The 26,003-nt window shown below is 38.2% G+C and overlaps 1 protein-coding gene across 18 annotated transcripts in view; it reads left to right on the top strand.

Annotated features, from left to right (window-relative positions):
• RAPGEF4 (Rap guanine nucleotide exchange factor 4) overlaps positions 1-26,003 on the top strand; it is a 283,342-nt gene that overhangs the window by 159,232 nt on the left and 98,107 nt on the right. For 12 of the 18 annotated variants that reach the window (XM_072811403.1, XM_072811402.1, XM_072811401.1 and 9 more), the window contains 2 exons: positions 675-747; positions 4,735-4,754. In XM_072811403.1, the coding sequence (XP_072667504.1) occupies positions 675-747; positions 4,735-4,754 (93 nt within the window). Of the gene's footprint in view, positions 1-674; positions 748-4,734; positions 4,755-13,439; positions 13,459-26,003 lie in introns of those variants that run through there. The other 6 variants (XM_072811405.1, XM_072811406.1, XM_072811408.1 and 3 more) reach the window with 2 other exon arrangements.

Here is a 26,003-nt window from a genome sequence, read left to right as displayed (position 1 = left end):
TGAGCCCCAGGTTTTAAGGCATGCCTGGACCAAGGATCAGGGGAATACAATTCAGAGGAATCCAAATCGTTCTAAATGAAGCCAAACCATTCTATTTGACAACATACCAAAAGTTCTTTAGGGGTCACGTAACGGGCAGGTGTACAGTGTAAAAGGAAGTAGGTAAATGGAAGCGAATCAGCTTCTTTCAAAACAGACGTTTTCCAGAGATGCATTTCTTTTTACTCTGAAAGAAAGCTGATTCGGTGCTATTCACCTATTAAGAAGGGAGCACAATTATTTGTATCTGCATCTATAAAATCCAAGTGTCTCTGCCTCCAACAAAAACCTGAGCATGTGTTTGCCGGAGTGAAAAGCAGGGCAAGAGGTGGAGGGGGAGGGTAAAGACCCACGCAATTGGGTTAGTCAGTCACAGGTACTTAAAAGAACTGGCTGGGGTATTAGCCCCTCCCTGGGCAGGGACACGGGGTGCTTTCAGCCTTATCCAGGAAGACCTTTTACAGCACAGCATCTTTATTTAGAGCACAGATCCCAGACAGCACATTTCATGGCTTTGTAAATACTAGAGTCAGATGCCTACTGACACCCAACATTTCTGCTTTTTAGTGTGTAAATAAATGAATGCTCCGAGTGAGTAAATATCTGTGCATTGAGTTTACAATCTTGTCTTTCAGAAATATCGACAGTACATGGCAGGACTTCTGGCTCCTCCTTATGGTGTTATGGAAACGGGCTCTAACAATGACAGTAAGTGGAAAATGTGAACATTTTGTATCTAAAAATTTGTCGTGCGGTATGTGTTTTCATATGACAAAAAAATATGTCCTACACCAGCTTGACAGAGTAAGTCTCCAGACTCTTTTGTGGATAAACAGACCTGCCAGCCCACACTTGAGTTATTTTTAAAAGTTGTTAATATACTATTATTTTGTGGTCTTAGCTGATGGAGGTATGCTCTGGTACCAGTTGGAACTTCATACTTAAAGTGCTCTCTCAAAATCTCTCCATTTTATGGTGAAACCTAGTATTTCTATGCTCTTTTAAAAATAGGATTTCTGAATTGTATTTGTCTCAGTCACATCTAGACACCTGAGAGCCCCACCTCTTGCTATTTTGATGCTATTGGTGTAGGAGAGAAGCAGTGTGAGTCATTATTTATTCTTTGTAAATCATGGCTCCTTCAAATTCCAGGCCTCTTATGCAACCAGTCTCTGGCTTTTCATAAAAGACGGGACGTCTTTCTCTGCGATACTCTTTTTCTCATGGGTACCCACTAGATTCAAAGAAATCCTGCCTCCTGAATCTGTCTGTTCACCGGTATCAAGAGCATCTTTTTAATGCTCATTACTGGCCCTGGGAGTGGCTTGTGCTGAGTCCTCTTATTTGGCTCTTGAACATGTATGGGTGGCAAGGTGCCCAGTGCTGGGTTTTTGGAGCTGTCGCACTTCAGCAACTAAACAGCATGATGAACCACGTGGTGCCTTCACGCCAGGGTCTTCTGAGCAAGACTCACCCTTCAAATCCTCTCTCTAGCTTCTGCAGTTCCCACTTACTGCCAGACTTGTCACTCTACGGTGATCGTCCTCCTTGCTTGACCAAGATCACATTCCCTGCCCTCCGCCTCATAGCCTCTGCTTGCTCGCTCTCTCTTTCTCTCTCTCTCTCTCTCTCTGTTTTTCTTCTGTCCTTGGGGTGGGGGTCTGGCAGGGGCGGGGCTGGGGTGGTGGTGGTGGTTCAAAGATAGGTCTTTCTTTCCTGTTCTTCCTTCCCGTGTTCTTGGTTTTTTCTTTCCTGGCTGATGAAGGGATGACCAGCTCACGAGGAGTCCTTTAGTTGAAATCCCAGCTGTGCTGTCTCCTCTCTGTGTGACCTCAGACAACACACTTCATCTCTCTCTGTGCCTTGGTTTCCTCACAAGACCATTGTGAGGATTAAATGAAGCAAAACATGTCAAGTGCTTAGAGGCCCCAGGCATAGAGTGAGCACCCCAGTGACATTAGCTATTATTTCCTCCCCACTGGTCACTCTTAAGCCCTCTAAGTCTGACTTCTGCCCCATACCTCTTGACTCAAACCATCTAAAGTCTCCAGTGACGAACCAACACCAGCCTCCATCATCATTGTTCACCATCTCTCTGCCTTTGAGTAAGACTTTCCATGTTCAGACTCCCTTCTCCCTTAGTTCCTAGGCTCCACTGCATGATCCTGGCTGTCTGGTATCTCTCTGGCTACTTGGTCATTTGGTCTCTTCCACAGGTACCTCTTCCTCTCAGCCAGAAGTTTAGGTTGTACCCAAGAGTCCAGTCTTGGCAGGTTTCCTCTTCTGTTCTTTATACTCTCCCCATGACCATCCTTTCTTACAATGGATACGAACGTCCTGAACCAATACCTCCGATTCTTCCCATGGTGGCCTAACTTTCCAAAGGACTGCTGGTTCTCTTTCCACCTGGATGTTTTGCTGGTCTCTTAAACTCACAGTGTCAGTAACAGAATACATCCTGATTCCCACAAAACCCATCCCTCCTCCCACATCTGCATTCCTCCCTGCCCTGTTCTTCTCCCGTACCAGGCTCTGAACCTCAACCACTCTAGAGCCCTCACTTCTGTCGCCTTCATGCACTGAACTTAATCACCCATCTGGTCCTTTGCTCCTTCCTTTGCAAGGTTCATGTTTTTTTTCCTTTCTGTTCTCTCTGCAGCCACCAGGCCAAGGGCCTCGTCGCTCTTGACCTGAGGGCAAGAATGACTCAATTGGCTGTGAACCTTCAGTATCTCTCCCTTGGTCTACCCTACATCTGACTTACACTTGACTTATATAGAATTTTTTAAATTTACTTTTTATTGTGAAAAAATTCAAACATACAGAATGATATGGTTAACATCCATGTCTTCATCCTTTTAATTACCATTAATATTCTAATGCTTAAATAGGATTTATTAATAACAATATGCATCTTAATACTTTAAATATTTGCCTTATTTCCTTCTTCTATTCACATACAGACATTTCACCCCAAAGACTTCAGCAGATAGTTTTGAAATAAAGATTTTTCCATGCATAGCTACAACATCATTATCACACCTAATAACTGGTGTGATTTTCCTTAATCACATCAACTACTGAGTCCATACTCAGATTTTCCAAATGGAATGTCTTTATAGCTCTTTGCTCAAACTGGACTTCAAGGACCATGCTCATGCATCTGATTTTTATGTTTTAAGTCTCTTTTCATTTGAACAGACCCTCCTTTTCTCCTGAACAGACCCTCCTTATCCTCTGTTGCTCAAAACATTTTAATGATTGTCCATTGCCTGCCATGGAAGATGAAATTCCAAGATTACTAATGCCTTAGTCCAACTTTAGGTTCCTGCATGGCTCCAAATCATCTTTTTAGTGTTATTTCTCTACAGAGACCCTAATCTCCAGCCACTCAGATATGGTGATTTGTGCTGCTATGTATTTATCTTATTGAAACTCCTAGAAAGGAAGCTTCTGTTACACCCCCCACCCCACCCCCATATCTCTTAACACAATCAACTCCATTCTTTTCAAATGGTTGTTGAACAAATGAATGGAATAGTGAATGGATGGCTGGGATTCAAAGCTTCAGAGTGCTGATATTAGGCCACCTTTCCCCTTCTGATAGATTTGGGAAATAATGGCAAACATGTCTTGTTCCCCTGCTTCCTGCCTAGGCTTTTTATGTCCTAGTACTATCTCAGTTTGAGGGTCAACGTTTAATTAGAGAATGTTTTCAGATAGTTTCTTCCATTCCTACCCTTTCTATGTACTATACTACTGCCTATTAAAATGGGCACTCAGTTTTTTTAAAGCCGATAGTATAAATCCTTCGTACTCTGTTATTAAACACAGAATGTTCTGTTCCCTTGGAATTTGGATGTACTGTATTTTTACACTGCAAACTACCTCAAACTGCCCCATGGGGAAACCACGCATACAAACTACCTGTGGTTCCATCTCTCAATCTAAGGCCATTTGGGCACACTGTACTTGAGACATTAAGCTCTGCTGGGGCTGTGGACCTTCTAGTCTGGCCACCATTATCATATCAGACAGTTAACAGCTCCAAAGGAAGTGCAAGGGACCAGGGCTGCCTGTAGCTCATGAAATGTTTGTAAATGAATGAACAAATGCATTAATGGATGAATGATTACTTTTTCACTGAGAAAACTGGGACGCCCCCTGGAAACAGATACTACCATACTCAGACCTGACTCGGGAGGCAGCTTTGCCCCAAATGGAAGTTGTGTTCTGGTGGTTTTTATGGGGGACTTGAAGCTAGATTCAAATCCCTGGAGCATTATGAGGTGATTTGAAATGTAAAAAATACAGTATGCACAACTTAAAAGTTGGCATGTCTATCCCAAATTCTGAGTGTTCTATACCCAGCATAGAGGAATTAGTTGTTTTTATGGTATAAATGAATCAGAGATGGATTTTTACCTCTGGCAAAGCAAAGCATATGGTAGGAAAGCAAAATAAGCGTGAGATTTGTTGTCTGGCACACAGCCCTGATCCTGATTCATAGATTTATTTATATTACAGATTTTGGTGGGTGCTGCTATTTTTCTAAGCAGCATTATGTAAGTTTTAATGAAAACACCAACATTTTACTTTATTTGATTCAGCAAAGGATTTCAGTTCCATTTTACAGATTCGTCTTAGAATTCATGCTCTCCCTCTCTTTCTCTCTCTCTGTTTTTCTTCTTCTAGGGATTCCTGACAAGGAGAACGTGAGTAGCACTCTCTCTGCCTAGCTTCTAAAAACTGTCATAAGGTAAAAAATAATCATAGTAACCCTACCAGCCAGGAGAGCTCTTCATCCACATTCAACAGAGCAATAAATATTTTTCTAATCTTATTCTGGCATCTTTGGTGAGTCACTTTGAAATATGAGGGGGGAGAAGGTTGATTGCTCTGACATAGTCATCACATGTCCTTGATGTTAACTAGTCTGAAGAAAGGTTATTCTAGGGGCAAACAGTATGATTGCTAAGGGTTTTTCTTTTTCCCATGATGTATACAGACAAGTGAACAAATCATTACTTTAACAACACACAGAAAATTAGTTGTTTTTCCTTAGTAGGAATATAAAATATGAAATACAGGGTCGGTAGATTTTATAATTGTATCCAAGCTGCATTAAAGTCAATATTTCTCTTTGGAATCTGAAAATAAGTAATTGCTCTACTTGTTTAGGGCAGCAAGATAAGAGACTAAGTAGGTTTAGGACAAACTTTTGACCAAGAACCAGTACCAAGTGCACATTCCAAGGATGGTAGTGGTGTTGTGACATTGGCTTTGCATGCAAATAATAATAACATTAATCATATATTAACTGGCATCTAAATTTATTCAACAACATGGAAGGGTTAATGATGGAAATATATAGTGATTAATTTGAAGTGTTGCTTGGTGGCTCTCAGTTGTGTTACCTTCCATTATGTTCCCCAATTGCTGTACCCAAGTGGCAATGTTACAGAGTCATTACAGAGCATTCTCCTTTCCTTTCCCCGCTTTTGATTCTGTGTCTGTGGACAGAGATGTCATCTTCATCCAATTCAGATTATTTCTGTATCCCTTTTCAGAGATCTAACTAGCTTTTGATAGGTCTTCTTTTCATAATGTTGGTTTCAAGGGCCGATTTGGAATTCTGGCCTTCTGTTGTACCACTACAGATTTGTGTTCCAGACACAGCGATGTCACTTCAAATGTCACACCAAAATTTCACTTGGCTTGGTTTGGTAGAGGATTTCAGTTCTTGGCTGTGGGCCTTCACAAGCTACTTGACTTCTCAAAATATCCTTGCCTTATCTTTAAATGTGGCTATTAGTCATGACCACTTTAAGAGGCCATTATGAATATTGAATGGGATAATCTGTGGAAAGCATAGAGACTAGTCCAATAAAGTTCAGTAAATGTTAAGATTATTACTGTAATTATTAATTTGTTGAGACTTGTATAATTTCCTTGAGATCTTTTCTCCTTTGAAAAATGCCCTATCCTTTTATGAAGTAACTATCCTTTTGCCATTCATGGTTTTCCTCAAAATATTTTTCTTCAATGAACCTTTCCATTGATCTTTGCTATTAAAAAATACCTTTGTATGTTGAGCATAGCTCTTGATAATCAGGTTCATGGAAAACCAAAGCTTTAGAGTCTACAGGAACAGATTCATCCTGTCACACGATTTTGGATACAGATGTCCCAAAGCACTCCAAAACAAATAAGACACAGATCACTAGCCAAGTAAAGAGGATAAAAGAGCCTGGTGCTTCCTCATCAAGGAACCATCAGTGATGTGGAGGGCACACACAGAATGGCCAAACCGTAGGAGGTCTAAAATGTTCTAAGCTTCAAAAGGAAGCTCTGTCTCTCCTAGGTCCCTCATGACCTTTAGGTTGGACCTCCCTGCAGTGGGACAACAGACACAACGTTCTAAGCAGAGGCTTACCAGCTGTCATCCTGTAACTCACTTTGTGACAAAGTAGGAATTTGAAGTTTCCAGAAAGTTAGATACATTGAGTTGTTACCCACATATTGCCCTGAAAATTTAGGGGGTGGGCCAGGCTGTCTCCCTGATAATAGTCATAGGGTATGTTCATGTATTTGTTTGGGTCATTCGTTCTATATCAAATTCTCTAGCAAACAGAAAAACACCCTTTTTCTCTATCAGCAAATAGAGTGGATATAATGTCACCATGTGCTATTAAGAAAGCTCTCCAATGCCATCAGTCAAAGTAAAGCAAATGAGATGAAAGACATTCGTGAATAGAGTTGAATCTCTAGAAAGATAAAAAGAAGCCTAAGAGCCTTAAAGTGGTGTTAATTGGAGTTTCTCCTTTATAAGAGACAAGTTCTGTTATGATGATTTCTTTTATCCTTTACCTTCTTTAACTACATGCTGGGCAATCTTATATTCCCTTTATGTTTCTAAATAGCAATAATATGCCTGTGGACTGAAATAAAAGCACTTAGACCATTGTTTCAGTGTCCAAACAGCTTCTTTGTGGAGAGAATATATTCTCCTATCCAGCTCCTACTCTTGATTTTGTTAATCACCATGTTTAACTTTTAACCAAATATGCAGGCGCCAGTAAGTGGTGTTTTTAGCTGCCTTGCCAGCTCTACTTTATTTCCAGATGCAGCCTCACCTTGATAAAAAGAACTTCCTTTTCATAAATTGCACTTTCATAGAAATAAATGGGCTGGCAAATAACTTGCTAGATTATTTTGTTTACTACTTACAGTAATTGATAGAGACATCATTTAACTTGAGATGATACAGGATACTGAAACCTATAAAATAGTTGATAAGATATTAGAGAAATGGCCATTGAGCCAATAAAGCAAGTAGACTCTTTGGATAGGGTTATGATTGTTTGGGACTGTTGGTTGTACAAATAAATCATTCTCTTTGATCTGTGCAAGTTATATATTTTCTGTCTTCTGTATGTGCCCTATTGAATGACCATGTTTAACACAGAAGCTAAAAATCACAATTGCAAGAAAACTTTAGAGTTGAAAGTTACAGATGCCTTTTGGAGGAATGAGCTTGTCTATCATGTTCTGCTACTTAGGTAGATTCTGTTCCTTATGTTCCATCCTTTGACAGACAATTGCTATGGAATTACGTAGTTTTAGAAGTTTATCCTTTGCCTCCTCAATGTAGATGGAGCCAGAAAATAGGCTCATGAAGAATATTACAGAATAATCCCATTTCCTTATTTATAAATATCTAGTTTCCAAAAGGAACATATGAAGGCCCCATTTTTTAGAGCGGTTATAGTATTGACAGTGTGATTAGCGAAATTCCTACTAATTATGGAAGAGTACCTTCTTAATCTGAAACACTAATCAATCCAATAATTCAGTCAGTTATGGAAACAGCCCAAGTGTCCACTGACTGATGAGTACATCAAGAAGATGTGGGGTGTGTGTACACATACACATGCTGGAGCATTACTCAGCCATAAAAAAGAATGAAATCTTGCCATTTGCAACATGGTTGGAGCTAGAAGGTATTATGCTAAGTGAAATAACAGAGAAAAACAAACACCATATGACTTCATTCATATGTAGAATTTAAGAAACAAACAAATAAATGGGTGGAAGAGAGAGACAAACCAAGAAACAGACTTTTAACTTATACATAAAAACTGATGGTGACCAGAGGGGAGGTGGGAGGGGAGGGAGGGATGAAACAGATGATGGGGATTAAGGAGTACACTTGTTATTGTGAGCACTGTGTGTTATATGGAAGTGTTGAATCACTATATTGTATACCTGAAGCTAATATTACCCTATATATTAGCTAACTAGAATTTAAATGAAAACTTGAAATCAATTCAGAGCTCAAAGGTTTTCTAAGTACTAAGAAGAACTGGATGCTACCAATTAGTAGTGAGCAAGCTTGGGAATCTTATAAAACTATTTGGTAGGTCTTGTTTTAAGAAGATGACTTAAATCAGCAGTTTGTCAAACTTTTAAAAGCCATAAATGATATATATAAAGAATAATTTTTAGAAATTAGTATAAAGACAAATTTTAAATGGCAAATGGGGAGGAAATAATTTATACAGCTTGAAAATCCTCATTAAGGAGAATAGGATCTGAGGAAGAAAATAATTGTTAGTTATTTAGTCAAAAGGTTAGGGATGTTAGACATTTTTAGGGAATATAATAACATTTATTGCTGCTCTTTTTTGAGGTTAAAGAAAACAAATTAGGGGTACCTGGGTGGCTCAGTGGTTGAGTGCCTTCAGCTCAGGTCATGATCCTGGGGTCCTGGGATCTAGTCCCACATCAGGTTCCTTGCAGGGAGCCTGCTTCTCCCTCTGCCTGTGTCTCTGCCTCTCTTTGTGTGTCTCTCATAAATAAATAAATAATAGAAAAGAAAAAGAAAACAAAATATTTTCCACCTATTAAATAACAACATCTTATTTTTCCCATCAGACATTGGCTATGATTCTGGGCCAGAAGAAGAAAAAGGAAATTGTGTGTCCTCAAACAAACTTAAAATATAAAAAACTTGTATAAACCCATAAAAACCCTGTAAAACCTTTTAACTCCAGTTTTAGAACACCTACTGAATTCAAACCAACAGTTTCTGTGAAACGGTTTTTACAGTCCTGCTTTAAAACATGACTGATACACGTCCAGAGCTTATCAAGACATCTTGGCCCAAGTTCACAGGTTTATGCCTGGCAGCCGATCTCGTCTGTTCTAGGGTGAGAAAGGTTAGCTAGCACTGTCACCGCTGTCACCGCCAAGCAACAACACCTATGTAACCAGCCCAAGGCGCAAAGCTCTACGGAGGAGGGCAAATGAACCAAATGCGAAGGACAGAAAATCCTAAGCCTGCTCATTTTGATTTTAAAGGACAAACTGCTTATCGCCCAGGTGAAGATTATATTTGGCAGTGTTGCTGGCTCCATCCCTGCTGTTGTGTAGAGTGTAAACACTCATTTCTTTAACTGTCCTATGGGAACAGGGAGCTCAGTGAGCCAACACTTACCATGCCCCACCTCCTAAAAAACACCAGTGACTTAATGTCGAAGGGGCCAAGAACAACATCAGGTCTCAGTCTCTGAAGAAATGTTTGTTGTTGTGTTTGTGAGTTATGTATTTTATGGGGAAGAACGCCCTTGATGAATTTTTATTCCATCTGTTCCTCTGCTCTTTTATAAAACCTGATGGTGCCCTCTCTCTCCCTCCCTCTCTCTCCTTCCCTCTCTCTCCCTCCTTTTCTCTCTCTCCCTCTCTCTCTGTCTCTCTCCTGCAGTGATATATTGATTGAATTTTTAGGATGATGTATAGTTGCCCTTAATCTAAATGTTGAATAGTAAATGTGGGTAATAGTCTAAAAACCTGATCCCTCTGTTGTCACTTAAGCCATGTGTTGGTTTCTTCTGAATATTCTCGGCAATATTCACGAGACCTGCTTTCCGTGAGTTTGCTGGGTGAAATGGCACATATTGGAGTATATTGGGGGTGGTGGTTCATTAATATATTTTAGAATTATTTTTATAAAATTGTGATTCACCCTTAGTGATTATTTCAGTGCTCTCTTGGTTTCTCTACAGTTTTTAGATTTTTTAATGGAGTAGAACTTTCTAATGTTGTTGTGATCCCGATGGGTTTCTAGGGTTGCCACTGAGCTTTACCACACTTTACCCAGCTTGGCAAATGTACATCCTCTCAGGCCTTTGTGTAACCAGAATTTGACTTGGGCAAGCTATCACAGAGAACATGAGAGTGTTTAATTGTTAAAAAATAGTGATAATAGAAGAAATGAAATTTCCCCAGTCTCTCTAGCCAGCAGCTTCTCCCCTGCTCTCACTTGAAAAAAATGACACGGCCTTGAGGTGAGGCTGCTCTATACAGGCCCTGCTGCTGAGAATTAGTTCCACCAGCAGCAGGGGTGAGGAACACGATGTCACATTAATGATAATGTACTATAGCGCTGATTTCAAAGTCATGAGAGACTGTATGGCTGTCTCCAGAAATATTTTATACTGTGCTGTAGGCAATTATGTTCATCACCAGTAACTTTGGGCTGCTAGCACGTTATCTCAATTGATGGTGAGAATAAATTAGATAGTATCGTTTAAATTTGATGTATCTGAATTTTTATTGTTCTTGTTTTGAGAAATTGGAACCCAATTATTTGCAAAATATGTCTAATGTTTAGGAGAGAAATCTGTAGTGTTCTCAGTTTGGATAAATTAATATAGTGATTACATGTCATTTAGGATTTGGATTCTTTTCTAACAACAATTCTGTGTCAGCCTCCTCTGAGTCCATAGATAGTATAATATTCTGTAGTCATTCTCTTTACCTTTAGGTAAAATTAGCTTGAAGATAGATGATTGTGATGGATATATATGTATATATATATATATGTATATATATGTATATATATATACACACACATACAGATATATGTGTATACATATATATTTAACTATTTTCATTCTTTAAAATTTCCAGAAAATGAAATTATAAAGCCACCTTTACTAATATGATCTGGCATTGTTCAGAATTCTTATGGCCAGCTTTTAGAAATGTTTAAATTCTCTTCACTTGAACTTAGTTTTATTTTTATATATATTTATATCCTACAAAGGATGACTCAGAAATGCCCACAGAATATGCCATCTGTTTGGTTGAAAATCTTTAATTTAATAAACATGTAGTGATCCATCCAAAGCCCCATGTGGGACCATGAAAATAAATAAAGCATGGTGCCTTCCTTCAGAGAGTTAGAGCCAATGGACAGAGGCAGACATGTGAACACAAGTGCTTAGGTTGAGTCACGGGCATATGTGGTTGAGAGAATGTGGCATGATGAGGTGAGCTTAGGAGTTCTTCACACTTGAGCTCCAGGCCAACTCTGTCACTTACTAACCATGTGGAGGTAGACAAGTTAGTTAACGTTACTCCTCCATTTCCATCTACAGAGCAGAAGTAATAGTAGTGTCTTACCCCAGGAAGCTTCCAGAAGGATTAATGAAATGATTTATTTCAAGTGCTTAGGCACCTGGTATGTACTCTCAAGAGACACATGGTGGGGAGAGGTCTGTGTAGTTCTTGGAGAGAGGGGCAGGGGCTCAGAGCAGGCCCCCCAGAAGAAGAAATGCTTGTGTACGCTCCAGATGGAAAGGAGATGTTACCCAGACAGAAGGGAAAGAACATTCCAGGCCAAGAGCATTGCATAAATCAAGGAACAGAGAGTACCAGAATTTTCTCTTTCAAGGCTAATTTCATCAGATCTAAAGTAAAATCTTTTCATTGCATTGCATTCTACATAAAAATGTATATGAGGAATTAGTTTGAATTCCCCCCTATTTGTACCTCCCAATATTGTGCCTTCTTTTTTAAAAATGACAGATCTAGATTGCTAATGTCTTTAGAGCCTCTTGTTCACTCTGATCTCCAGCTCCTTTTCTGTTGTAATTGCCCAGGGAATGCTCTGGCATTTCTGTGGTTCTCCTTTGTTTCCCCTCCTCGTATACACACACACACACACACACACACACACACACACACACACACCCTTCTCTTGAATGAATCACTCTGCAAGGCTTTCTGTTGAATTTTGTCCTTTGACCTTTTTCATTTGTCAAGGTCATTTTAAATTTTATCGCACTTCTCCTAAGGGCCAGCCATCACCACCCAGTTGGATATCATTGTCAAATGTATTAAGAATGCTTTTGAGTCCATATTCAAGGCATTCCTAAGCATGTTAAATCTAGCAACCTTCAGCAGAGGACCTAACCTTGTGGAATTTAATTTGTGTGTGCTGATTTATTTGCATACATCATCTGGACATGAAAAAAATAAGTTAGATACCATGAAACTATTGAGTAAAACAATTGCTAAGTCACTAAGTTAATGTCTCTGATGCTTTTCACTCAGTTGTAACGTGAGGGAAAAGGAAGGTGATAATTTTCTATCTCAGAAGACATTCGTATGACTGAATTAGTACTTGGTCATTGTTATAGTCTGTGTCCCCAGACACGCATCAGTTTCTGTACCTGACACTTGGTAGCCGAGGCACTACACACGTACATCACCTACCTCCGTGACCTGGTTTCCTCATCAGGAACATAGTGATCTCTGACCTACTACAGTAAAAGGATTGTTGGGAGATCAAATAAGATAAGGCACAGGGAAAATTCTAAAATTCCATAGTGCTCAAACCTAAAACAGATTGTCATAGAGTTTGATTCTAAACAAGACCACATCCTTGTCTGTAGTCTCAGCTCCAGGACATCTCTCCAGCCTGGATGGGGGATCCCTAAGGTTGGCCAGTGTGTTCTGATTTGGTTTTTTTGTTTTTGTTTTTTTAATTGTATTTAATTATTTATTTAGAGAGTGCAAGAGAGAAGGGACAGAGGGAGAGGGAGAGAGAGAATCTTAAGCAAACTCCACCCTGAGCACAGAGCTCCAAGCGGGGCTCAGTCTCATGACTCTGAGATCATTACCCAAGCCAAAATCATGAGTGGGACGCCCAACCGACTGAGCCACTCTGGCGCCCCCAGTCTGCTCTGGTTTAAGTGGAACTTGGTTCCGGGGAAGCATTATAGAGGGCCTCCTGACTCCTGGCAGGACTTGGTCTAGTCCTCAATTCTAGGAAGGCTTCAGGATGCCAAATGGAAAGTCATTCATCTTAATGTTCCTATAATTTGGCTCAGCCAGGAGAATGAAAAATTCTCATGTCACACCAAGTGCTCACTCAGTGCTGTAATTTGATAGCCTGGTTCCAAACAAAGTGAGGAAACCACACCCAGAGTTGACTGCAAAGATGGACCAGGATAGAGTAAGAACAGGAACATGAAGATAAGCTGGAGAAGAGGCCTGGCCTGTTTAGGGGCACAGCGGAGCATCATGGATGTTTTCACGACTGCCTCCCCTGGACCTTCTAGTTTTAGGGTATGTGAGACTTTTAAATATTTCACCAATTCTCCTCCTAAAAGTGTCAAAGCATTGCAGTGTACAACGGCCTGGTAAAGGAATTTGTAACATAAATGCAAAAATAGCTCTGTCATTCAACAAGAAATTCTTTTAAACGACAGATCCAGGTAATGGTGGGCCTTCTTGCCGCCCCTACCCCCCCACTTTGTGTTTTGTGTTTTCTTTCTGTGCTGTCTGCTTTATTCAGAAAAACACTTGGGCTCCCTCTGGTGGCCATCCCAGTGTTTCTGCATGTCTAACTTGAAAGCTGAAGTTTCAGTTGCACGGCTTGAAATCTTTGGTGGAAAGTGGAAGTGGAAATATTAATAGTAAATGTTATTTCCACTTGCAAAATGACTAGCATTTGGAAACCTCCAAATTAGTTGGGATATCCAATTCATTTATTCATCCACTTATGTCTTCTAATTTAATGTGTTGTTGATACTTGAGTTGCTTGAAAGAAGAGATTTCTGGTCTGCAAGTCCATAGAAAGATACTGAGTTCCAATCCTGTCCGTAAGTCAAACAGATCTTCCCAAGAAGTGATTCTATTAGTCAGCAACTTTGATAGAATGCTTACTGTGTATTAGACCAGAATTAGGCTTTGTGGGAGACAATTTGCTACTCACTATTTTTAAAAACTGTGAACACAGTCTTCTTTAAACTGTTAGCAATACTGTATTTCTTTTCCTCCTTTAAATCACATTCCCATTCTATTTCCCCCACAGATTTTATCCTATTGTAATGTATTTTTTTTTCCAAACCAGGTTACCTTTTAATTGTCTCAATATGTTAGTTAATATACAGATTCAACCACAGTAACAAAGGCTCTCATTTAACAGGGTCTTAAAATAAGATCATTTTTCTTCATGTTAACTGTCCCAGTGTAAGCTACGTAGGGTTAAATGGCACGTCCATGTTGTAATGTATTTTTATGATTGAAAGTCTCTTATTGATTACCCTTTTATACTTTCATGTATCAAAATGAAATATATGAATTTAAATTTTAGTGTTTTAAAATTTCTTATAACTGTCCTTTAAAATTTTTTCTTCTGGCTTCAGTTATGACCGTGGTAGTATACAACTGTCCAAACTAAATATTTTATAGATTTTTTTATAAACAATTTTTAAATATTGAAGTAAATTATTATTGGAAATGCTTTATTGAAAGACTTTCATGCTTTTTAAAAGTGAATTCATTATCTGCAATGGGTTTGACGTCAATTCTGATCTCCTTGGATATTATATATGTAAGCGCTGAGAAAGCTCATTCACATAAATCAGCAAATGAAAAGGAAGAAGTTTTACATAGCAAAGTCACTGAATTCTTTGACTCCTAGGCAGCTAGTGTGGTACCACATGTTGAGAGATGATGATATAGTGACAGGAGGGGTGTGGGAAGTGCTCTGTTCTGGATGGATTTTGACAATAAGAGTGATGGATTAAATGTGAGGTGAGAGAGGAGGAGTTAAAGATGACTTCAGGGTTTGGGGCCTGACCATGTGGAAATATGCAATCTCCCAACAACTCCAAAAGAGAAAGCTGAAGATAAAGGGAGCTTGGAGACCTAGTTTGAAAGTCACTGTATTAGAGAGCATCCAGGAACATAGTTAGGCGTTTGTACTGTCCCTCTGTCTAGTCAATAGTTAATGATAATAAACATCAGAGAGGGAAAATGAGATTAGATGTTGGGTATTTATATTGAGTAGCATGTGCCTGGGGCATGAATAAAATTAGAATGTGTCTAAAAAAATAAAAATAATGAGACAGAAATCAGCAGGGATTTTATTAAGTTCACCTTCCCTCCTCTGTTATATTTTGTAGATTTTAAGAGAATTTATGTTTGTAAGTAAACTCTGTGTACAACTGCAGATATCACCTTTCAAATTAATAAAAGCTTGATTTATGGGCTATATCAAGTACAAATAGTAAATGAATCAAGCTAACAAAGCATCACTTAATAGACATCCTCAGGGACCTAATTTAATGAATAGGTAGAGGGATGTTATTTTAACTGAGCCCACAAATTATTTCTATATGAATCAGTGATTTTAAATGGCTATGGTCTGCTCGAAACAATTTGTTTTCTTAATTAGTTTAATCATTCTCTTTTTTATAGTTTCTTATACTACTAAATGGGTTAATAACCCCCTTTTCCTTAAATAATTTAATTTTTCCAGCCTAGCCACAAATTTCCGATTAATAAAGCCTGAAGGATTGAAATAATACCATAATAAGAGGAAAATGATCTTATTTTAAAAGTAATCCTGTTAAAATCAACTCATTTATTTTAAGTGCCTACTATGTGCCATCCAGGCACATGCTTTGGCTCTAGAGATGTGAAGTCCAATAAAACGAATTTTTGACTTCAGAGAGCAAACAGTCTAAAAGCCTAAACAGCTTAGGAGAGAAATAGGTAAATGGATAGAAAATTCTATCAGAATGTGGTGCTGAGAGAGATGCGAGTTAAGTGCTAAAATTCTCTGTGCATTGTAAGAGCCATGTCACTTGAACACAGAGGATTTCTGAGAAAATGTTTTCATTATTCACCCCCTAACATTCTTCTCTCTCTTCACAAGAATGCAGTTACTGTATAACTCCAGACTATATAAATTACAGGTGACAAAAATCCATATCAAACCACCTCAAAAGCAAACAGGAGGCCAAAAGCAAACAAGAGGTGAAGTTGAGGACTCACATCCTCAGTCCACAGGAAGAGCAGGTGTGGAGCTGGCTCTCTGCTAATGAAGCCAAAGGCTCTACTTACTACTGCTTCTTCCCAAGCCTGGAAACACGCCTGCCACTGGTCCCTAGTTCTTCCCCTTCCTTACATTTAGAAAATCCTGGGAAAAGACACTGGCTGATCCAGTGGGGGTAAAGGAGCCCCTCCACCCCAACTCTGAACTAGTGTGTGTGAGATGCCACTGTGTGCTCAGGTCTGAAAATGAGAAGATCTGTGCCCAGAAGAAGGGGGAACAGGAAATAGTAGCTGTTCCTCCTCAGAGAGGAACATTCAGCTGACTGCTAAAAAATCAGTCCCCCTTCCTCTAGTGTACTCAGATAACAACATAATGCAATCAATATCTCATTTGGGGTTAGTCTTCATCCCTTGTTTATGAAGAAATAGGACAGAAGCACTTATGAGAATAATGTTGACATCACATTTTGCAATAGCTTTGATTGCAACGAGCATTGTGCTTTAGAAATTCCATGCATTCCATTCAGTCGGAATCATAATTTCTTTTTCAATGTCTTCTTAACATGTATGATGTGGAAATTAACAAGATTTGATCTTGTTAAGTCTTTTGAGCTACTTAGATGTGGGTTCTGAACCAGTAGATGACATAAGCAATCCCATTTGTCCTAGAATATTACAGAGATTCTTCTTTTTTTTATCTATTTGATTTTAAGTCTTTAAACCCTATGAGCCAAATTTACATTCAGATGAGTCATTGAAGCTTACATTATGTGCCTAAAAGGAAATGTTTATGCCAAGAGTCTCAAATGAAGTCTAGTGAGACAGTGAATTTTTTAAATAATAGTTATGTTTTACTGATCATAAGTGTAATAATGCTTATGTTGAATATTTGGAAACATAAAGGTATTTTTAAAACTCTTCCATAGACACCACCAGCTAGAGCTCTGTGTGTTTCTGTATTTAACATATACAAACAAATATACATATAGAAACAAAATTCAGTTCATACTGCATAGTTTCATGTTCTACTTTTTTTATCAGATTTTTTAACAGACTTTTTATTATCTAATATTGTCTCAACCGTATTGGAAATGAATTTCCTCTGCAATGATTTTTTTTTTCAATTATCTATATCTTGTCAAGGCTAGGTTTCACACCATCCCCTTCCCGTTTCTGGAATGATTTTTAGTTACCTGGCTGTTTTTCTTCTTTCATTTTTAATGTTCTAAGATTCCCTCTGGTATTTTTTTCCCTTCTGTCTGAAGGACTTCTTTTCAAAATTCTTGTAGAACAAGTCTGCTGGATATGAGTTCTCCTAAATTTTCCCTTATCTGAGATGTCTTTATTTTACCTTAATTTCTAAAGGATATTTTCACTGGATAGAGAATTATGGGTTGATAGTTTTTAATCTTTTAGCATTTTTTAATGAACCAATATTGTTACATTATCATTAACTGAAGTCCATTGTTTACATATCTCCTTTGTTTTTATGTGGTGTCCTCTTTCTGTTCCAGGATCCCATCCCAGATGTCACTTTACATTTAGTGATCAGGTCTTCTTAGGCTCTTTTTTGGCTGCTACCATTTCTTAGACTTTTCTTGCTGTTGATGACTTTGACAGATTTGAGGGATAATGATCAGGCATTTTAGAGAATGTCTCTCAGTTAGGAATTGTCTGATATTTTTTTTCAAGATTAGACTCGGAATATAGATTTTGGGGGACAGACCACAGAGGTATAGTCCATTTTCATCACATCATATTAAGAATACATACTATCAATTTGATTTACCATCGACTTTGATGCCTGGTTAAAGTGGTATTTTCCAACTTTCTCCACTGTAAAGTCACTCTCCCTACACCCCCCTTTCCACACTGAACTCTTTGGATGGAAGACACCATGCACAGCCCACAGTCTAGTATAATGAGTTAGGCCCTACCTCCTTGATAGTGAATACCTACATAAATTATTTGGAATTGTTCTGCATGGAAGATTTGTTTCTCCTCTCACATTAATTAAGTCAGTCAATCAATCATTTATATCAGTGTGGACTCATGAATATCTGTTTTATACTTTGGGTTATAATCCATTACTACCATATTTATTTCATTTCTCAAATTGTTTCAGTTTTGGCCATTAAGAGATTTTTTTGGTTGGCTCCTGAGTTTCTTTGACATACTCCCATGATGGAATTTTATTTTGTTTTATGCTTTTTAGACCCTTACTTTCTGACATAACTAGATGCTTGTGTATTTCCTTCCTCATCATAGTAATCGCCATCACCAAAGATTCTTGATTCCTTTCATTGAAGAATGGTATTAGAAACCAAGATCTGGGTGGTGGGTGTGCTTGTTGCTACTGAGATATCATTGCTCTTTCAGCTGAGACAGTAAGGAAATAGATGTGGTATATTAACCTGTGCATAAAGACATATTTATAAATATTTGTGTATATATCTATATCTAATTACTTATGAATTCACACTCACTTCTCTAATTCCAATCCATTAGCACATGGGGCAGTCCAGCCTTTTCTCCTTGCTTATCTTTAATTTCCCACTCCAAGAGAGAAATCTGACTCATACTATCTACCATCCATTTGTCTAATTCCACTATACATGTATTGTGGTTTCAGCCTGATTACTACCTTTACCCCATGAGAAACATTCTGTATCAGCTAGAATAGAGTGCTCACGTACAGGGTGTTTTGCCTTTAGTCTTACATAATCCACTCTTTTTTTAATTATTTAAGTCAGGACCTTCCCCACCTCCCTTGCCCCGCTCCCTTCAGTGAGGTTATTTCATACTTTTGTAGGATAATCAAATTCTTTTTGGCACAGTCTGCATTCTATCCTGGGATTCCTAACTTCCTAATGATTTTTTTTTTTACTCTCTATATATGGTTTTACTCCTTGTGCTATAAAGTCCTATGGGCTTTCACAAATGCATAGTGTCATGTACCCACCTTTGCAGTATCATACAGAATAGTTTCACTGCCCTAAAAAATTTCCTGTGCTTCACTTGTCCATCTGTCCATACCTGAAGCCCTAGCTATCATTAATTTGTTTATTCTCTCTATAATTTTACCCTGTTCAGAAAGTCAAATAAATGGCATGATATAGTAAGCAGCCTTTTCAGACTGGCATCTTTCACTTAGCAATATACATTTAAGATTCCATATTTTTGCATGGTTTGAGCATTTCTTTGATCACTGAATAGCATTTGTTTATTTTTCTTGTCTTATTGCACTATCTAGGACATCCAGTATGATATTGAATAGGAGTGGTGAGAAAGGGCATTTCTGCTGTTAGGTTTTTAGTGTAATTATTTTTACCATATATTTTAACTCTTCCATGACATTATTTGGTGGTAAGTATAATATATATAGAATGGCTGCAAAATATCCCCTAATTCTGATGTATCATCACTTATTTTTAACCATTTATATAGTGTGGGATATTTTGGTTGTTTCTAATTTCTCTATTCTTTAGTTTTATTATTTTTGAAAGAGAAAAGAAAAATACCCTCCTCATGAAAATTATTGAGAAAAGTAAATAAAGTAAGCCATGGAAAGTTCTTATTGCCATGTCTGACAGAAAACTAACACTTGATAAAATGCTTTTTCAGTTATAATAATTATTAAGACTTGTGAAAAGTAAATGTTTAAGGGAGTTAAGGTAGAGCATGTGTTTAGGGGCAGAGATTCTCCTTATATTTGTATGGAAGCTGGGCTTTGGCTCTATACCGCAGGAGTAAACCAACAAGGAGTCCGGAGCCAGACTGCTTTGGGTTCAGATGCTGGCTCTGCCACTTCCTAATTATGTGGCCTTGAGCAAATTACTTCCGCTCTCTACGACTCAGGCTCATCATCTAAAGAATGGGTTGATAACAACAGGACCTCTCTCCTAAGCTTTCATGAGGATTAAATGAAAACATGCATATAAAATTCACACAGCACAATACCTGGCACATAGCATACACTCAACAAATATTACATTCTTTTGATTATAAACAAGATAAAGTTGATTTGCCTCCTTTATATTTCTGGTAATATATTTTTAAATTTTCTTAGCCCAAATTCATCAGTACTATCTCCTTTCTTCCTTTCTAATATCAAGATTCAAGGGCCACATTCACATATCATATTCTAAAGGAGATAATATTTTTTCTGCTCTCCTTTTCCCCACGGATCCCTACTTTTTATTAGCCTGCCTTATGTCAGCAGTTCAATTTCAGCATGCTTTGCCAGTTTCTATTTTCAGCACTGGAGAATAAAACAGAGATGGCCCTCCCTCTGGTAAAAAAAGAATCAGAAAGTAAACAAGTTACTACAACTAAAAGGAAATGCAAAATACCCTAAAGCAGCACTGTCCAATAGAAGTATAATGCTAGTCACATAGGTAATTTAAAACTTTTCTGGGGGATCCCTGGGTGGCTCAGCGGTTTAGCACCTGCCTTTGGCCCAGGGCATGATCGAGTCCCGCATCGGGCTCCCTACATGGAGCCTGCTTCTCCCTCCTCCTGTGTCTCTGCCTCTCTCTCTCTCTCTCTGTCTATCATAAATAAATAAATCTTTAAAAAAAATAAAACTTTTCTGGCAGCCACATTTTAAAAAGTAAAAATAAACAGATGAAATTAGTTTTGATAATATATTTTCTTTAACCCAAGATATCTGAAATAATTCATTTTCAATATGCAACCAATATAAAATAGTATTAGTAATATATTTTACAATTTTTTTGTACCTAGTCTTCAGACTTCAAGTGTTTCACACTCATATCCGAAGTCAGACGAGTCGCATTTCAAGGACTCAATGGTCACCTGTAGGACTAGCTAAAAGTTCTAGAAGCACCTAATAGAAGACCTGGCATATATTGCTGAGATTGAAGGGTGAGGAAGTCAGGAAAAAGGAAGAATGCATGTTAAAGGCAGAGGGGACAGATTGAGCAAAACCTCCAAAATAGAAGAGTTTGGTGTTTTTAAGGGATTGGAAAACATTCTGAGCAATTGGAGCAAGGGGGAAAATGGTGGAGAGGAGGCTGGAAAGGTAGGCAAGAGGCAAAAGTATGATGAGGCTCTTAAATAGCATTAAGAAGTCTAGATTTGTTAGAAAAAGTAGGGAGCCACTGAAGTGTTTTATTTATTTATTTTTAAAAGATTTTATTTATTTATTCATGAGAGACATAGAGAGAGAGAGAGAGAGACAGGCAGAGGGAGAAGCAGGCTCCATGCAGGGAGCCTGACGTGGGACTCGATCCCAAGTTTCCAGGATCAGGCCCCGGGCTGAAAGCGGCACTAAACCACTGCCACCAGGACTGCCCCAATTGAAGTGTTTTAAATGGGAAAGTGACATGATCAAGACTGGCTCTTTTTAAAAATCACCATACTTCACAGGGAAGATGGGCAAGGGCATTTTCCGCAGAAGACAGTATAGGGTAATGGCTTAACAGAGGGATCATGTGCCAGAGTTGCCAGCTGCCAGGCATATGATCCTTAGCCTCAGCTTCACTATCTGTGAAATGGTAATGGTAAGAGTACCTTCTTCAGAGGGTCATTGTGAATATCCCATAAGATAATTCATGTGACTGACTTATTTTACTTAGCATAATATACTCTGTAGCTCCATCCATGTTTTCGCAATTGGCAAGATTTTCATAAGCCAGTCAGAGAAAGACAACACGACATGATTTCACTCATATGTGGAATTTAAGAAACAAAACAAATGAGCAAAGAGAGGGAAAGAAGCAGGGGGCAAACCAAGAAACAGACTCTTAACTATAGAGAACAACCTGATGGTTACCAGAGGGGAGGCTAGTGGGGAGATAGGTAAAAACTTTAAAAAGAAATAAACTTACTATTACCATATGACCTTGCCCCCCCCCAAAAAAAGGATAATTCATGTGAAGCATTTAGCACATAGCATTAAATTCATATTTATTCTTATCTTCCCCTGTGATTGGAATAGTCTCTTATAGGATGAATCCCCAAACTTTCCTTCTTTCTCTTCTTTTCTATACTCCTATTCTGGAGGGTCCTAAACAGATAAGAAAAAAAAAAAAAAGAAATGGAACAGCTTCCCTTACCCTACAACCCCAAATCAGAGGAGAAAATCACTTTCACTATGTTGCCTTTCACCCCAGTTTGTGATTACATTTATATCCTGACAACAGCTTTCATATGAACTGTCTCAGAGTTTTCTCTGCTCTATACCTTCATAAAGATTCCCATGGGCTCCAGCTTTAAAAATACTGTAAGAGGGCACCTGGGTGGCTTGGTGTTTGAGTGTCAGCATTCAGCTCAGGGCATGATCCCAGGGTCTTAGAATCAAGTCCCACATGAGGCTCTCCGTAGGGAGCCTGCTTCTCCCTCTGCCTATGTCTCTGCCTCTCTGTGTATGTCTGTCATGAATAAATAAAATCTTTTTAAAAAAATTACTGTAAGATCACAGAGGTTTAAACTCCTAATGATAATTAGAAGTAATTCTCAAAGTGGCTATCCAAGTAAGGAAAAGCAATGATATTACCGACTAATAACAGATCAGTTACTTACAGTGAACCATCTAGGGCATTTGACTTAATGAAGTTTTAAAATAAGATAACTTAGTACAAGATTAAGTCGCATGGAGAGTGTTTCCATCCCTTCTAGCCAAAACATGTGAACAGCTGAGGCTGTCCCCTTCCTTCCTTCCTTCCCTTTCCTGGTGCTACACCCTCCTCTGCATTCTGGAGGGAACCCCACTGTGTAAAAAGAATCAAACTTTCAGTCTCAAAAGTTCTTTTAGATTTAAGTGGTAAGACACATTAAAAGCTCAGTCTTTGCTCGGAAAAGAGATTTACTTTAAAATGCAGCCTACTGGGGTGCCTGGGCGGCTCAGTCAGTTAAGCATCAGACTCTGGATTTCCGCTCAAGTCATGATCTCAGGGTTGTGAGATTGAGACCCCATCGGCTCCATGTGCTTCGGGGAGCTTGCTTGAGATTCTCTCTCTCCCCCTCCCTCGGCCCCTCCCAACTCCTCTCTCTCTTTCTCTCTCTCTCTAAAATAAATAAATCTCTACAATGCAGCCTACCATTTCTTTCATTTTAAGCTGCACCAAGCAGAAATTTGTAGTGTTTCCAATGCCAGGTAGAGGTTGAGACAAGAATACAGGTAAGCAGTGGAGTCCTCTCTTACTGTCTCAGGTGGGCTCCCAGAGCAGGCCTGCCACCCCCCTACAGCAAGTCGTGACTGCATTCCTACATTTGGGCTGTTGTGTTGCATGACTGCAGACAACCCTTCCAGAATCCAGAGCCTCATGTACTAGAAGCAGATGAGAATGAGATACGTGGTGTTTTCTCGAAAAACAGCCCATTAATCACAAAATCGTTTATAATAATTAACCACAGTCTGGCCGAAAGCTTTAATCGTGGGCTATAGTAGCTTTGCTATGTGCACCCGAACATTGCACCTTCCAGGAGATGCTGTGAAAATATGTCCAGAGGGGGAGCTATAATCTTCCTCTTACTTCCAAAAAAATAAAAAATGTGTCCACAGTTTAAGTTTCTAGTCAATAAAAGAACACAATAACATTTGATTCCTTCTCATTGTACTTGCAGATGTTTCAAGTATTTCTAAAGCCTTTCAAATTACTTTGACTAAAAAGCTGCCGACCCTGAGGTAGAAATGCCAGGTTTCTAAAGTATGATTAAGCCTCCGTAAGCTTATTATTTCTCCAGTAATAGTAAGGCTTTAAAATTTGGGTTTCTTCTTCTTATGCACACTCCAGAAAATTAGAAAAATACAGAAAGGGAAAAGAAGAAAAATATGAGAGTAATGAAATGTTAAAAGTTTCATATATTGCACTACTTATTTCTTTGGCCTTTTAAGATACACAGTTGGCATGTCTTATTGACACCATCATCCACACTAGTGCAACTTGATGATTAAAAGAGAAAAAGAAAGAAGACTGTGTTTAGGAACCTGGTTTATAAGTCAGCTGTGAAATGAACTGGTACCTTAGTGTAGTATGTATGCTTTCCTGCCTTGTTTTCATATTTATGTTACATGCTTTTTAGAACTTTGATGAATTTTTGTTTTGATGAGCTTTCTAGAAGGTTCAAAAGGTTTCCTGAAAACGTTAACAGGTATTTGCTCTTCCAGGAATTTTGCATGACATAAATCACATGGACTGCTCCTATCAGGTTGCTGTGCCTTCAAAGGTTATCAAAATCATTTCTATGTTCCTGTCCTGTATGGGTACTAACATTGTGCTTATTATAGCTTTAGCCTACTGGATTGCTTGAGACAGAAAAAGAAATCTTAAAATTTCCAATCAATACAGACAGATACACCTACATGCACAAGACTATAAAAAGTCAATTCAGAACATGATTTTCAATTGAAAGTATAGGACAAAGAACTCTTTTTTTTATGGTAATTTTTTTTCCTTTCCCAACTGGGAGTAACTAATGCTATTAAAATAGTGCCTTGGGGCATTTTTGCAAAGCATGCATTTAAAAACCAGGAGAACATATTTGTGTTTTCCTGTTAGACATTTTTGTCTTAATTGATTAATTTGTCCCATATTAATATTTATTAGTTTTAATACAGACAACAATGCCTATCTTCCTATTTCTAGGACAAACTGCTTTCTAGAACTTCCTTGATCTAAAGGGCAACTTGAAATTAATGTTTGTCCCTTCCAACCTGAAACACCTTACGTTAGATTTTGAACCGAAGAGAAATGTTATTCCCAGGAGGGAAGAAGCAAAAGGAAAATGATCCATAAATTGATTGCCAGCAGCCAATAAATTTAGTCTTTCCTTGTCTAAAACTAACCTTGAAGCACAAAACTGGAATTTGAGAAATGAAAAGAAGAAAAACTATTTCCATTCTTTTCATACCACAGCCAGGTGAAAGCTCTGCAGAGATTTCTCCACATATTAATCAAATAAATATGTAATGAATAATCTCTATGAACAAAGCACCAGAGGGATTCCAAGATAACAAGGACACAATTTTTTACTTTAAGGAACTCATATTGTACTTTCAGAAACAGCTATGTACATAACTGTGGCATAAGCAGTGAGATATTTCCAGTAATGGAGAGTCAGGAAATGCAAAGGGGCCCAGAGGTCAACTCAGGACACAATTGATGTCTGTAGGAAACGGATTCCATAGATTTCCTCAAAATCAAGAAATTCAGGAACACTTTTACCCAATTCCTAATCTCCCTAGATTTTAAAATTGTTTCATCTAATACATTGATTATAAATCTTCACAAAGAAAGAAAAATCACCTGTAGTGGGCTGATTTTTTTTAAGTGCTTTCTGTACCTTCTCAGATTGTATCAGAGGGTGTCTCTAATTGGGCCAATCCCTTTTCTTTTAAAACATTTTGTAATCTAAACCTAGCATTATAACCAAACTTAGCATAATTTACCAGAATAATTCCATTTGGATTCTAATGAATCACCTTAGCACAGTACAGAGGACATTTTCAAATATCCATGGAATAAATGGATATTTACATGTTTTTATTCAGAATGGAATTACATAACATGGTAATTCATTATATGTTATTTTAAGCTTGTTATTGTGTTACATAATTTTAAGGATTAATTTATACTTAATGGGTTTGTGAAAGTTATTGTTTGAAAATACTTCCAAGTTTTTAAGAGATGGGAATTTTGCCTTTTTTTCAGGATAGATAGGCAGATGTAATTTTGTTTATATATTGTATAAATACACATTTATACGTATAAATCTCTTCTCTACATTTGGGTTTTAACAACCCAGATGAGTGGATATTTCTCCCTGGGTTTTTTGTTTGTTTTTGTTTCTGTTTTCGTTGG

Source organism: Canis lupus, chromosome 34, assembly GCF_048164855.1.
Source record: "Canis lupus baileyi chromosome 34, mCanLup2.hap1, whole genome shotgun sequence".
Taxonomy (NCBI): domain Eukaryota; kingdom Metazoa; phylum Chordata; class Mammalia; order Carnivora; family Canidae; genus Canis; species Canis lupus.
Note: the sequence above shows the minus strand (reverse complement) of the source record. Positions and strands in the feature narration are given on the sequence as shown.